At 41.9% G+C, this 15,722-nt stretch overlaps 1 protein-coding gene across 1 annotated transcript in view; it reads left to right on the forward strand.

The window, feature by feature from the left end:
• Positions 1 to 15,722, forward strand: part of Bmper (BMP binding endothelial regulator) — a 262,787-nt gene that overhangs the window by 64,573 nt on the left and 182,492 nt on the right. Inside the window, exon 6 of the mRNA XM_031343960.1 lies at positions 3,231 to 3,313. Within this exon, the coding sequence (XP_031199820.1) occupies positions 3,231 to 3,313 (83 nt within the window). The remainder of the gene's footprint in view (positions 1 to 3,230; positions 3,314 to 15,722) is intronic.

The following is a 15,722-nucleotide window of genomic DNA, read 5'->3' on the forward strand; positions in this document are numbered from 1 at the left end:
TGTGTCCCATATGACTTTAGTTTGGAGTTTTGTTGGTTTCAGTTTTCAGTGTGGTTTAACAAGCTGGGCCTGCTATCCTTCTGCTGAGTAGATGGCCGAGGAAGCCATTTCTAGTGGTGGGAGGGCTCCCGTGTCTTCTCCTGCTCTTTCAGGAGAGCGTGGGGATTTTGAGGTGAGAGGTGTTTGTCCTGATCTTTTGAGCCTGTGGCTGATAGTCTCAGACAGGTGTTTTGTGCTTTCTCTGAGATTTTTCCTCGCTGGTGATGTTACCCACAACTACCGTTCTTTACTTTGTGAGGTAGCATACAAAGGACGGGCTACTCTATGGGCCTTCCTATGAGGTAGCGGAACCCCCTGGTGGGATGTTCTGCAGAGATGATCCTTCCTCTACATGTTGGTCCCATTGAAACCCACAGACAGTTTCCCCTGCTTCTAGTTTTCTTCGTGTCCTAAGAGGTCTTTATTCAGCTTTCTTTCACTCCAAAGTTTCTGTAAAACTGCTATTTCCTCAGTCTCCACAGGTGAAACAAACAAACAAACAAACAAACAAACCAAACCACTGATTAGAAGTGAACCAATTCCATAAGCTAATTGCTTCAAATTGATCAGCAGTTGGTTTGAATACTTTTCCTTCTTAGTGTGCTAGGTGACTTGAACCGTGGTAGCATGTCCTTTGACACCTATAGGAGCTTTATTAAATCAAATTGTCAGTTCTTCTGACTGAACCTGGAAAACTAAATGTTAATGCCTAGGCTGTACCCTGGCAATTTTTATTTGAATCTTCAAGGCAGTGCAGGGGTAGACTAGTGGTTAGGCCCAAGGAATTTCTATCTGTAGTCAAGTTTGAAATTGCAGATAGAGTAGATATTTTTTACTATGCAGATTTAAACCTTATAGTTACTTCTAAAGTATTATTCAGTTCTTTTTAGTAGACAGATGATTTATCAATGCAGAATCAATTCAGGGTCCCCATCAGACATGGGAGCCGTCAAGGAGCAATGTAATATGACGGTAATATAAAGGGATCCTTGAAACTGAACACTTTTCACTGTATCTCACACCCTGTCCCTTGGGAGATAGTTCTGTGTTAGGCTGCCTTTGAAACATAGGCATGTGGTCAGTGGGACTTGCTTCTGTCACTGGCTTTTCTGGTTGAGTTCCCAGGAAAGAGAGAACTGGACTCCATCCTTGTACACATTGCAGGGTTAAGTCCTTACAACCATCCAAGGATGCACAAAGTGTTGTCTGCAGAACAGGAAATTCGACCCCATGACTGTGTTTTACCGAGGCCCATAGTGACCAAGCACCATAGATGGAGCTGGAATCGGATTTGTTCTCATTCTTAGCCACCAGATCGCACTACCTACTCCATCAATACCAGGAGAAGTATTCTATTTAGGTTCTGGAGAGCAAATATTTAAATATGAGCATGCCAGTGCTGCACACTAGACCTAACTGAACAGGCTGTGAGCCTCGGGGGGATGAGATCAGCTCCTCAGTTCTGCTCTCTCCCCTGAAACCCAACGGCCATATTGGGATGCAAATTGGAAGATTTAGAAAGTGCCCTCTCCTGAATTGTCTCATCTTCTGTTTTGGAGTGAAGCCTCAGCCAGTTCTAGATAGGGACAGTCAGGGGAAGCCTTAGGGTATTTACCCTGGTAACTCAGAAGGACTGGCATCTGCCATTGATCACACTGGCATTCCACATAATGGCAAACATGTGAGCAGCTTCCTCCTGAAATGGATTTCAGGGCATTCTTGGTTGTCTGCTCCTTCACTGTAGTCTCTGGGTATTGCTCAAGGATGGTGGGCGGGATGGAAGTCGAATTTTCATTTTAAATTCTGTTGTTTAAGTTGTCAAATATAGATTGTTGTGGCAAGCCATCTGACAGTCAGAGGTGTAAACATGGGGAGAGACTGAAGACATTTTGTTGGAAGTGCCCTTTGGAAATAGGCTATTGGGCATCTGTCATTATGAACAATGCTGAGACACAGCAACTGGGAAGGCCATGCTACCAAGACTTTCAGCATCATCTGAACAGTAAGGAGACAGCTGGTTGCTAGCTATGGGCATAGCTATAAAAAGATCTTTTGTCTGGGTCATCACTTGAATTTCTTTACTTGGCTATCATAGTTTGGATTCAGCACTTATCATCATGTATTTCTGTTGAGCAAAGAGTCACAGTTACCCAAAGATTGATAGGACTAGGAACCAATCAGGAAGAACCAGGCACCTTCTTCTTCCTCAGGAACTGGTTGCTTTAAGCATCTCGTGATTTCTTCTGGCATTGTCTTGAACTCCTCTGTCTTTCACAAAAGCCTACCCATATTTCCAATGTTGTCTACTATGTAGGGTGTGACCTCAGCTATCCTGGCTTTCTGAGGGCAGTCTTGAGGGAAGTGGCTTTGCCATTCACTGACACAGTTGCTTGCCAGCCTATGTCTCAGGTCATTTAGAGTGTTTCCCTGAGTACTTTTTGGATAGGAAACACTTCCTGGAAGTGAGAGCTTTTATGAGATAAACTTGGAAGGGGCTAGAGCCCATTAACACACATACACACAGAGAGTGGAACAGAAAACCACAGGGCACATCCTGTCTTATCCCTGACCATTATTGCCTTTGTGCATGACCCTATGTATAGGGTATCAGATGTGTCAGAACCAAGTTCATGTTCCAACTCAGAGGCACCTGCTACGTTTTTAATCATCTGTGGGACAAGGGACTCAACTCCTTTTTTGCAGTACTGGAATGTGATGTGGGAACCAAGGGCATGCTGGGCCAGGAACAGACCGTGTTATTCCTGGTACTCAAGTGGCCGCCCACAGAGGCATCTGCTCTTTCTCATCTCGACCTTCTCTTCCTTGGCCTTGCTATGGTCTCTTTTGACCTTTTTTGACCTCTCTGGAGTTGGTCCCCCTGGCTGTGGTTAGCACCATCCCGCTGCAGCTCCAAATCTCACCGCGTGACTCACCATTGCACATCTGTGGGCTGACTCAAGTTCCACAGTCATTTGTTTTCTATCATCTTCAGGGTTTCTGGACCTGAGCCAACATGCCAATCATCTGGACTCTATCATTTTCCCTATTTAATTCTGCACAATATTGTAATCAAAGAGGATTTATACTGGGGAGAGGTAGAGGGTACAGGTGGAAGATGATAATCAGAGGACAGAATGACCTTGCCAAACTGAGTGAAGTCTCTTGTCCTAATTCCAAACTCTGTTTTCCAGGCTGTGTGTTTGAAGGTGTGCAGTACCGGGAAGGAGAAGAATTTCAGCCAGAAGGAAACAAATGTATCAAGTGCTCCTGTGTTGTAAGTACTGCTAGGTGATTGCTAGGTGATCCTTAGGGTTAGGGGCTTCTAGAATTCACTGAGAGGAACCTCATCTTTTCACTCTCTCCTCATTAGGGAAAACCCACTCCATGTGAGGCAAGCTTTGCAGCTCTCGTGATGTTGATCTCCTGGGTTGGAGTTCTATGCTATGTACTGGTTTGCAGGCATTTCTTCCAGTGCTCAGTAGCACCCTGGTCTTAACTTATAGGTTCACAACTGTATAACCATCATTGTATGAAGACCTTGCCCTGTGTCCTCTGGAGGGAAAACTGGCTTTTCATTAAGACCCACTGTCTCCTCAAGTGGAGGAGCCCTTCTTCTACCCCCCTTTGGGGGAAGACGCTCGGGCTTCTGTGTCCTGGAGCAGAGGGACTGCATGTTGGGATAGCTTTGAATTCTGTGCAGCCCAGAGAGAGCAGAAGATGCAAACAGTTCGTCTCATTGTGCTCTGTGGGGTGGAGTGAGGGCTGGTCACCTATGGCTGTATGGACTTGGCAGGTGGAAATAGCCTATAAATACCAGATTCAGGCAGAGTAGTGATTAGTGAGACTTCCATAGACCCATATTCCCAACATGCTTAAGATTGAGAAAAGAGTTTGACCTTCCTTATGATTTTACAAGGAGTTTTAAAATGAATGTATTTTAAATTAGAAGTAAAACCAGTGGCAATTGAAGTGACAAGGAGACTGGTGTTCAGCAGTTAGTCGCGCCGTGTTATCTATAGTAGGAGTTAGTACAGCACACATTTCCCAGGTCACTTGTGAAGCAGACACATCTTAGGATATTAAAGAGGAATACACAAGAAACTCTAGCATCCCATGCTTACTGAGCAGGGGTATGTGAAGCCCTGGGACTCACAGCTCTTTCTAAGTCTTTTCTGGTAGTTTTTTTTTCTTGCGGCACAAACTTACTCAGCCTCAGGTCCAGATGAAAGTAAACATGACCAAGCTCATTTGATGGTGTTTGTATGAAGGCAAAGGAAGGAAGGAAGGAAGAGACGGAGGAGCCAGGGAAGAAGAAAGACACATATGCATATATCTAGATATTAAACAACACAGGATATATACAGTATACTGCAAACATATTTCCTAATCAAAACATACATAAACATGTATATTTCCACAAAGCTTCTGCTTCTGTCTTATTATTGGTAATATAATTTTGTCTTACTTTTTTATGTTAGTGATTTCTACTTTTAAAAATTAGCCTTTTCTAGTTTCTTTTCTCCCATGTTGGAACATGTAATATTTTTTAATGACAATCTTTTGGAAGTAGTTTGAGAAAAAAACAAGGCAGATTTCAATAGGAAATTGTAAATGTGTGCATCAACAAATTGCTAAAGGTATGCCAAAGTCAGCCAGCCAGCCCTCCATGGAGATGAGACTTGGCAGGTGCTGAGAAGGATGACAGATCCCTGTCATTTCACTGGTGATGTCAGAAGTTTCCAGAACTGGGGCTGGAAATGATGTTATGTGTGTAGGGGTTACAGACTGAGGCATGTAGATTTTTATGTGCTCTTAAATTCAGTGTGTGCGGAATGAAACACTCGAGGCCAAGTTCAGGCCTCTGGAAGTCCCACTTTAATTTCCAGTTGAGAAAAGTAAAAATCTAAAGATGTTTGTCAAAGCTTTCTTGCTTAGATGCTTCTGCCCAGACCTGTAGTCTGTATCCCTTCTAGTCTAGTGTCCTGTGCACCCATAGTCCTAGGTAAGTCCTGGCTTTGGTTATGTTCCTCATTGCTGGTCTTTAGGCTGTTAGACTAAATGGAAGGAGGATAGACTTACCCTTGAGGACAGCGTCTGTGGTGGACTAGGATGTGGGGTACGCTCATAGTACATTTTCTTTTTTCTTTTTGAGAAGATAAGTTATGAACTTTAGTTCTGGTAGTTCATTATTGAAATGGCTTGGCTTTAAAATACTCCTTCCTCCGCACCCACTTTGCTGTCTTTTGATGTAGTTTACTTAAAAAAAAAAAAGGCAAAGTGATATCTGGGCACTCATGGCGCTGTCTTGAGTGTGGCAGCCGTGGGCCGTGGGGATGTTTGCTTGTGAGGGTCGTGTTCCCAACCTGTGGTCAGACTCTGCGGCTTCCCAAGCTTGTCTGGCCGCTGTTTGGGGGATTTGATGTGTCAGACGAACAAAGGTGTGAGGTGACTCTTACTGAATGAAAGCGTGGAAACGGAGGGTTTTAACCAGCACCCACCAGTGAGAGACTGAGCACTTGACTGAAGAGGTTCTAGGGATAGGGTGCATGGGGTAGGAGGTGGGAGTTGCGGGGGATGGGGTAGGCACATGGAGGGGCATTTCAGAGCCTTAGTCTGTAGGCTTCCCCTACAGAGTAGGATCCTGTGTTTTAACAGGAAGCAAAGTGCTAATGCTGCATAGAGTCATGCTAGCATGTACATAGTGCCATTTTTCTCTCAGGATTTGTTCAGATCGCCTATAAATACACAAATCAGATGGTTAAGTTCTTTATCTAAAATTGTGAAATTGAGTGGCAATCACATATAACATGCATATCCTTGAGATAATCATTAGATTACTTAGAAGACAAAACAATATAAATGATATGTAAATTTTCATTATGCCATGTTTTGGGAAATATTAAAAAAAAAAAAAGGAACCCGCCAACTTTCCTTGGGCTGACCATGCTCCCACGCTCCTGCCGCCACTAGTTCTTCGTCCTTAGCCATAAACCCATGTAGTTGGTGATCCCACATTCCAATAAGTAAATGAAACTGCCAACCTCATGGTTACATATCACAATACTCGGTAACCCAGTAAAATCAAGACTCTTAGAGCTTAATTAACAAATCAAATTTATGTATCAATAATATCACAATTTACAAGATGCCAATACAATAATTTCAGAGCCAATTGATAATGATAAGAGCTTATCCCAATTAATCTAACTTACGATACTACAACTACTTGTGCTGGTAAACGCCACTCGGGTTCATGTCCGCGGTCATCTTCCTTCTCCTCCTACCCTGAGACTCTCCCTCTCTCTCTGCAACTCTTAGCTCTGCCTCTCTTTTCCCTTTCCAATCACAGACCTCCTCTGCACTAATGTAATTGAACAGGGAAAATCCTGTGACAACACTACATTTTAATAAATTAAGTATTACATTCTTTTATTTGGAGAATGACAAAAACATCTAATATGTTCAGTATAGACAGTTTCCTAAAAATCCTTGGATCTGTGGGTGGTTGGACCCACACTTGTGTTTCCCATGGATGTGGAGGGACAACTAACCATATTTATGTAAATACCTATTTGTGTGCACATAGTCCATATTTATCAGTCAGCTTGTTTATATAGGCATACAGACATTCATACAAATAGCTATGCAAATGTATACGAGTATGACTATAAACACTAATATGCAAATACATTTGCATATCTATGTTTGGATTTCCCTAGAAACAAGTCCTGAGGCAAACAACTTAATGCAGGTAGTTAATGAGTTTATGTGGGGGATGGGTTAAGGAAGGCCTGGAGAATGCCACACCCCCTGAATATATGCAATTAATGTTAATCTTCACTGTGGTAGTGTTAGAAAGTGGGTACTTGAGGAATCTGTTGGATGATAAGGGGTCTGCTTTTATGTGTCAGGAGGGAGGAGTCTGACTTCTCTCACCAACTTCCCACTCTGGTGCTATATGAGCCCACAATGTTCTTCTTCTCTGGGGGAATGCATTTGTAGGCACTATCTTGGGAGCAGAAAACATCTCTCACTGGGCAAATTGGGTGTCTTATTCTGAACTTTGCCAACTTTCTGTTCAACAGAACTAAGTTTCTGTTCTTAATAAATTACCCAACCTGTGCAATTTTGTTACAGGAACACAAATGAACCAGGACCTCAATGAACTGCCACTGTACGTAGATCTTAGTCTTGCCTAGGAACCTCTTGAAGCCTGTATACATTTCAGGTGTCAGAATTTCCCTTCCTGAGGACTGGGGGCTATGATGTGCTTATGTGGGCTCCCATCAGTCTTGACTGAGCACTGTCCCTGGAAGGGTATCGATTGGCAGGTATTTCTAGCTCCCACTCAGATGGCCAAGTGTCCTTCATCAGAAGAGGGAGAAACACAAATGCTGCTGTTAGGTGACTGACTGTGAACTAAGGTGATAAGTTTGAGCAGATGTAACAAGGCATCCAGAGTTGTCAACAACAGATATATATGCTTATGTGTGGTCCTTATGCTCATCAGCATGCATGTGATGGCATGCTATGTCTCTGCATATGTGTGTACATATTGGTCTACACATACCTATACATACACATATTTACAACACTCATCACCCCACCTTCATTCTCTTTCATGTCTCTAGTTCCTTGCCCATGTTTCTCCTTGTTCCTTTGGAGAATGTTCGAGCTTTCCAAGTTGGTCATAACTACATTGGTTCACTTTTCTGTGTGCCCAGGGTTCCCCCCCAAAGTGACAGCATTTTTCTATATTTCTGAGATGCTATGGCTCTAATTTGCTAGCATATATGTATTCTTGCCATCTCTTTGTCCTACACTGTCTATCTTTTTGTACTGTCTATCTTTTTGCTTCTGTCTCTCCCTGTCTCTGTGTCTGTCTTTCTCTTTCTCCTACACACACAGACACACAGAGTCCAGTGAGAGACTTGTCCCAGGGTATCCTAGCTATTGTTTTATTTTCTTGCTCTCTGTGTTACTGCGGCAGAGGGCATGACATCCTGTGTCCTCAGTACTTACCACCCTGGGCTCCGTTGTATGTGTCTTCTTCTCTCCACTTTCTGATCTGTTTCTGTATATGAAAAGAATAATGTTCTCTTCTTCTGTCCTGTGACAAGCCAGTTCTTCCTGACTAGGCAACCCACCCTTGCCTGAGATAGTCACTATAGTTCACTGTCCCATTACCCTTTGCTTACTGTTTGCTCTGGAGTTGGGTGAATGAGTGTTATCATTTGTATATTCTCTGGTTGATGGGTGCTTGGAGTGTTCCTTCTCTCCAGTAAAACGTTGTCATTGCAGTGTGGCTTGCATGTGAAGCCCGGTCCCTCTCTTTATACTCTCCAATTTTTTTTTCCCCAAATCTGTGTAGCTGTGTTTTTGTGATGTGGTGACAGAGGCAGACCACCAGAAAGGCACTTCATCTGACTGAGATGGATGCCTTAGCTAATGAAACAAATGCTTTGCATATGACTTTATATCCTGGTTCAGTCAGGACAGTATGCATGGCATTCCAGACAGCTGAGAACACGCTAGCCTTTGATGATATCTGGAGAGGACTCCACAACCCTTTACTCCTACCCATTCCAGAAGCCAAGAGTCCAACATTTTTAGGTGTGAATATCATCATGACTCACTTAGGAAATTCAGGGCTTTATCATCACCCATTAAACTATATCAGCCCCATTTACACTCTATAAATAAGGACCAAAAGAATTGCAACCAGAGTCCCCAGACTAATCGGGGGGGGAGGAGGGGGGTGATGATTTGCATTCCCTTAGCTGTTCCATACATTGGTCTGGGTCATATTAGAGCATGTTTCTTATAAGATGTGTTTGATATAAGTACTGTGTTAGTTTTAAAACACAGCAGTGATTGTTTCCTGAGTCGGAAGCATGTTGAACATTTGTTAAAGCATAAACTTCCTTTGGTTTGAGCTTGAGGTTCTGTTAGTTGCCTATCTATCTATCTATCTATCTATCTATCTATCTATCTATCTATCTATCTACGTAACAGTCACTTATCATCCTTATCTATCACCTGTTTATCAATCAGCTATCATCCATGTGCTCATGTATCTATGCATCTACCTATCAGTTGTACATTTATTTGTCTATCTATGTATCTACATATCTCTGCGTCTGTTTGTTTATCCCGCCTATCTAACACACAGTTGCTTAGTCAAATGTTCAGGAAATGTGGCAGCTGGCACAGGCATTTCTTTAAAACCTATCTTCAAGAAAATTGCATGACTAAAGGTAAAGGTGCCAATGGGGTATGTTTATATTCTCTCTCTCTCTCTCTCTCTCTCTCTCAATTTTATTTTATTTTTTAAACAATCTGTTTAAGGAGCACTATAGGCTTAGGGTTCTTGGAAGTTACTGATAAGAGGATGTAGGCCCACAGTGATGTAGGACACTCTTAGGAAAGTGGTAAGGCCTCAGTGTGTAAAACCAGCCAAATTAACTGGCCAAGATCAATTGCTTTTGCTGACAAAGGCGTGCTAACTTCAGAACATTTTTCCCAATAAACATAGGTTGTTAATGGGCTGTCCGTGATGGAGGAGCTCTGCTTTATTGGCTCTAGCAGCCCCGAAGTCCATAAACACCTTGGCTCTCACTTACCCTTGACATATTGCAAAGTGTGTCTCCCAGGGAGAGTGAAATTCTGAGAATGAAAAAGATGGAAGTCCTGTGGCTTCCCTCCCCTAGCCTGCATTTTTTAAGAATATCCTGTCCTGTGCCATTGGCTTTTTCACAATTCTCTCTTCTCTGGACGTTCTGACCTTTGGACTCTTGACACTGCCTCTTCTGCATGTTTGTCTGAAGTGTAGCTTCTCAGTCTTTTTAAGGGCTCATGAAAGCCAAAGCCACAGTCTGAAGGATCAGGAGAGGAGCCATTAGACTTCTGGAATCTGAGAAATCTGGAATCTGGAATCCCTTTCCACTCGCTTTCCCTTTGTCCTTTTCTTTTTCACACCATCATCCCCATCTTCAGTGGACTCCCACTTATTTTGTGTTAGAAACTGTTACAATTTATCTTGAAGGAAGCTTGTTTTGATTCCTTATAAAAACCCCATGTTTCATTCCCCAAACATCAAAATGCTTAATTATTAGGTAACTTTGGTGATGTTTAAAATGCATTTTTTCTTTTTAATTGATGATAATGACCACATTCAAGTGCAAATGACGCATATCTTGCTTCCCATTTTGTCTGCATTGCCTTGCTCCCCATCTGCCCAGATTCTTCTCTCTACCCAGCTCCCCGCTGCCCTCTGTCTTCTTCATAAATTCAGCAAGGAAGAGTGAGAGACGTGGGCTTGCTATGGAGGAAGGCGAGAAGGAAGGCAGATTGTGTCAGCTGCTGCCACACTTACTAAAATGGCTTTGTCTGATAAGGACATGACTTCCTAGGGGCTGTCTCACTTGAGAAGTGCCCTGTAAGCCACCCTCCAAATGTCTGCGATTGACCCCTAGCAGCGGAGGTTGTGACAGGAAGTGGCGACCAGTGATAGGTGGCAGAGCTTTTAAAAGGGACACAGAAGCTGCACCCTCAGATTTGACCTTGGAGTGACATTGTTGCTGCTGGGATTGTACAACCATGACACAGGAAGAAGAGGAAGACATTATGTGTCCGTGGTCACATGATGTCACAGGAGTCAAAGGTACACAGTTTCAACCATGCTGTTCTCGGGACTTGAGACTTTCTAGGCCTGGACCCTCTCTCATGGCCTTTGTCTTACTTGTGGTAATGACTACGTTTTGGCGCATCATAGTCACAGGCTCTCATTATATCTTCCCTGTCCATGGGGAGAAATTTGGCTACATTTGAGAAATAAATAGGAGAATTGAGCAATTATTGAGAGAATTAGATCAATGTGGGCAGTTCATCTGACTTATGCAGGCCAAAAAGCTCCCAGCAGTTTTAAAAACTAGTCTAAAACACTGGTACAATATTTTACAGTGTTTCAATTTCTTTATATGTCCACCATCACTCTGAGGATGAGAGTGGACTTGGCTTTGAACGGTCCACTAAGCAATGACAAGACAAATTCTTTTTCTTACACAGTTGGCAAACATCTATCCTCCTGGAGGGGCCTACAACATGCTTAGAAAATGACTGGTATTGTGCTTGTCTTAGGCTGGCCTATGAAGTTGTATGTGGATGATCTATGTTACATTGAATGTAAGCAGGAAGGATGGTACCTGTTTGCTAAAGATTGTTTTAATAGTTTATCAGAAGCTGGGCAGTGGCGGCTCACACCTTTAATCCCAGCACTTGGGAGGCAGAGGCAGGCGGATTTCTGAGTTTGAGGCCAGCCTGAACTACAGAGTGAATTTCAGGACAGCCAGGGCTACATAGAGAAACCTTGTCTTGAAAAACAAAAACAAAATACAAAACAAATAGCTTATCAGAATTATTAGTTTCAAGCCACGGGTATATAACTCTTGTATAGTTGAGGTTGGAAACTCACCAAAATGCAGTGTTTTGAGATGACACTGGCTTAACTGCCCACCGTGATTATTGCTAATCACCTTGATAAAGACTTACTGGTGTCTTAGAAGGAAGAGGACAAAGGTAGGTCTCCTTTAAGGTGGGTCTTTCAGTGTGAGGACTTGGTTTTGACTGGGTAAATCCTATGGTTATGCTAGGTTTCATCTGGCAGAGAGCAAGCAGCTCAAGGGAAGGCTTTCCCTGTGTGCATCTAGCTCATGAGCTGAATTGAGCTATTGTTAGATGATACTTTCAGCAGGTTTTTAAAAGCAGTGAAGACTTACATCTTTATCTTTCCAGAGTGAAAAGCTTGAGGATACTGTCCTATAGTTTAAATCCTGTTTCATGAATTTTCAAGAAGTATTTTCATAGGTGTCTCACTTTTATAGCTTATAACATTCCTTATGATTAGTGCCGTATATAATTTACAACTTCTTGTGAAGTTATTTTCTACATAGGGAGTTACCATGCCAACAATAATCTGGACATCTAAAGCAAAAATTTTCTTGCGCAGCATTTAAAACTTTAGTTTGAAAAGCGATCAGCAAGTGATTTCTTCTCATTAGAATTGTTGACACTGATGGCTTCCATTACTATAGATACACTATGTTCAAGGATCACATAGCACTTGCATGTTTATTTTCTCAATTATGCTACGACCTAAGAGATAGCAACTCCTCTGTGGAAGAAGAAACTGAAGTTCTTCGAAACTCTGCAACTTGTCTGACTTTGTCGAGGTCAGAGAATAGAAAAACAGCACTGCCTGGCTTTAAACCACTCACCTTCATAAGCAACCAGTGTAGTTTGGAGATATAATCTACAGCCACTCGAAGACATTTAAAATGCCATTTGAGATTATGGGGTGAGCAACAACCAGCAATGTAAAGGGAGGAATGATAGTCTTGCAAGCATCCACCAAAGAACCATAAATCTGATGCAAGAGATAACACATTAAAAGTAAATGACACTTCCTCCCTGTAAGTTCACACGACTAAGCAAGTTTAAACTCATACCAGACTTTATGCACAGGCATTCGGCCTGAGCAGTGTCACAACGGAGCTAGAGAGGATGAAGAACACATATCTTATTAGCCTTGCATCAGCCGGGTAGTGAGGCACTCTGATCTACAGGGTGTCTCTTGCCCAACTGCCATGAGTATGCAGGAAAATGTGGTGGTTTCTGGGATGCAGTTACTCTCACTTTCTCTGCTTCTAGAGAGGGATAGAAGAAAATAACTATCTGGTGCCTCATGGGGATCTGGAGAGCCCAGGCATCTGAGAAGCTCAGCGACCTTCTTAGACAGGGATGAGATGATGTGGCTTCCGTGTCTGTCACAAGATGAGCCTCTTTGTCTCCTGAAGATTCCAGAAAAAAAGAATTGTATTAAACAGTTGAACTGTTCAAATAGCCATCCATTCTTATTTCTATCTTTTCATTTATCTCTGTATCCAGCCGATCATATATTAGTTTAACAAGGACTGAGTACCTGCTATATGTTAGATACAGTATCAGGTGCTGAGAAGCATCGTCAAGGGGAGTTGATTCTCTTCAAGCAGTTACAATATGTTGATTTGGATGCAATTATTAAAAGTAAGCTCAAACTAAGCCACAGCACAACATATTTTGTTCCACATGTAGTTTATGATGATCAGGAAAGGCTCACGTGTACTGGAAAGTAGAAATAATTGTTTAACTTAAAACATATAGTGTAATAATATTTAATGTATTTCTTTCCAATCTTTCCTCCTGACTTGCTACAGTTACATAACTATAGGGCAGTGTATTTATATGTAGGTAACTATTCTTATCTTCATTTAACATTGAAATTTACTAATCTAAACATCTGAGATTAAAAATGCAAATGCTCCAATATACAAAATTTTAATTCAGTGCTCAAAGGTTTCAAAATTTGGAGCATTTTACACTTTAAGGGTTTGGGTTGAGAATGACCAACCATTGAAATGGATGCAAATTGTGTGTGTGTGTGTGTGTGTGTGTGTGTGTGTGTGTGTGTGTGTGTGTATGCGCGCACGCACATGCACACCAAAGGTTGAATTTATGGTCATGGGCATGATAGGCAAGAATTTTAAAGTTCACTGAACTTCAGGACCAGCTAAATGAAAATATTGTGAGATTAAAAATATAAAACATATAAAATATAAAAACATATAAAAACATATAAACATATAAAAACATATAAAATATAAAAATATATATGTTTTTGTTTCTGAGCATGTTAGATAATGTGTATCCAACCAGTATTGTGAATGCATTTTAACTCCACTAAAAGATTTTTGAACATAATTTTCTTAATTGCATAGTATTCCATCAGCACACTATGATTTGGCCATTTTTCTGGTATTGAAATTTTATATATTTAATTTCTACTATTATGAATAATGTACCAGGCATCTTTGAAAAATCTTTCCTTTGATTATTTAATCTTGGATTATTTATTCAGAGTGAATTCATAGAGATATAGCAAGAATACAAGCAGTTTAGGGCATATTTGGTGTGTATTGCTGAGTTACTTCAAATGTGTGATTTTTGAATTTCCACTCGAGTAGGAAGTATATTAACTGGAGCTTGTCTTCTTGTGTCTAAGGTTTTCTGAACCAGTTTTCATTCTGAATCGACTTTCCACTTACTCTTTCATATGTGCTGTTTGTGTTTTAATTTTCTATCTTATTGGTCATCAATGTTTCTTTTGTAAATTGTGTATTTTTATGTTTATTTTTTTTATTGGGTGTTTACAATTGTCTTGCAAGGTGGGGATGCAGCTCAATGGTATGTCAGTGGTAGAGTACTTGCTAGCATGTACAAAACCCTAAGTTCGGTGCTTAGTAGAAAGAATGAAAGACGGGGAGGAGAGAGGGATGGGGAGAGGGGATAGGAGAGGAAAGAAGGAAAGATTGGAGGAAGGGAAGGGAGAAGAAGAGAAGGGGAGAGATTTTTGAAGATGATGTGTGAATGAAGCCCTCTCACCTGGAAATGTTTTAGAGAACATTGAATAGAAGCCTTATGCTAATGTCCCTGTCATGCCAACTGCAAAGTGAGTAAATACTACCACAGCATGTGGATCCTTCTCTAATCTTTTCCTTTCATCCTGATCCGTTTTCACTCCATGTTTTTCATCCTTGACCCTGTTACTGTGAGGTAGTGGCCATCTGCACCTGAGTTCACCCTGAGGTAAAGTTGTTCTTTGTCCTATCTTGGGGACAGCAGGGACAGGAAAGTTGCATTCTGGGATATGGGAAGAAAGAGAAGCTAAACTTCCCACAAAGAAAGTTAAAGATTTTCATGCAAATTAGCATTAAATATTAGTGCTCTGGTCCCAATTCAGTTTGCTTCCAGGCCTGTTTCTGTAAAGAATTTAATACCTTTCCATTTTATGTTGGCGCTCTCATACTTCCTCTTTTTGTCACTGATGTTGTACCTCACTTTTGCTCCTGTGCGTCCCCTTTCCCAACACCTCCACCTTTTCAGTGATCCACAGTGCCCCTGCCAAGCTGGGGCTCGGCAAAAGAGCCCCATGTTCCTAAAGTACTTCCAATCGCTCTTGCTGTAGGCTTGATCTCGCCTTGAATAAGCATCCCAGAGCTATGCGCACACTAGATATTCAGGAAATATCTTTTGAATGAATTGATTACACATTTTGGCACCTTTTAAATGTCATTCAAATGTTCAATTTGGAGGGTGGCACTGCTTTTGTGGTCCCATGAATGGCTTCAATTACCACCATTCCCTCTGAGTGGAATTTTAAATGGTACCACTTGTTTGGTGTGGAAGCAGTAATGTGTTTGCATCGCAGGGAGCCACAGTTCTCCCCAAAGACCAGTTACAGCACAAGGGGAGAAGAGTTCCTGGCATATACCTAGCATGCTCCTTTGCATCCGATCTTCCCGGCTACACTGAAGTACAAGCCATGGCTTGCCACCTGTTCCCCTGTGGTCTAGAAGATATGGGCTAAAATACAAAGCAAACTGCAAAAGAGTCAGGCCTTACGAGTGGGAGTGAGCCTTCTGTGGCCCGAGGACTGTGAAATGAGTCAGGGTGAGAAGCTGGCTCTGGGGTCAGACATTGCTGCCATAGGGTTCCGAAGACCTTGCCTTTGCTCCCCACCCCCGTTCTCTGACATACCCAGAATCAGACAGTAAGACTGTGATCATGACTAATGGTAGTTCGTTCCA

This window comes from Mastomys coucha, unplaced genomic scaffold (assembly GCF_008632895.1).
Source record: "Mastomys coucha isolate ucsf_1 unplaced genomic scaffold, UCSF_Mcou_1 pScaffold23, whole genome shotgun sequence".
Taxonomy (NCBI): Eukaryota; Metazoa; Chordata; class Mammalia; order Rodentia; family Muridae; genus Mastomys; species Mastomys coucha.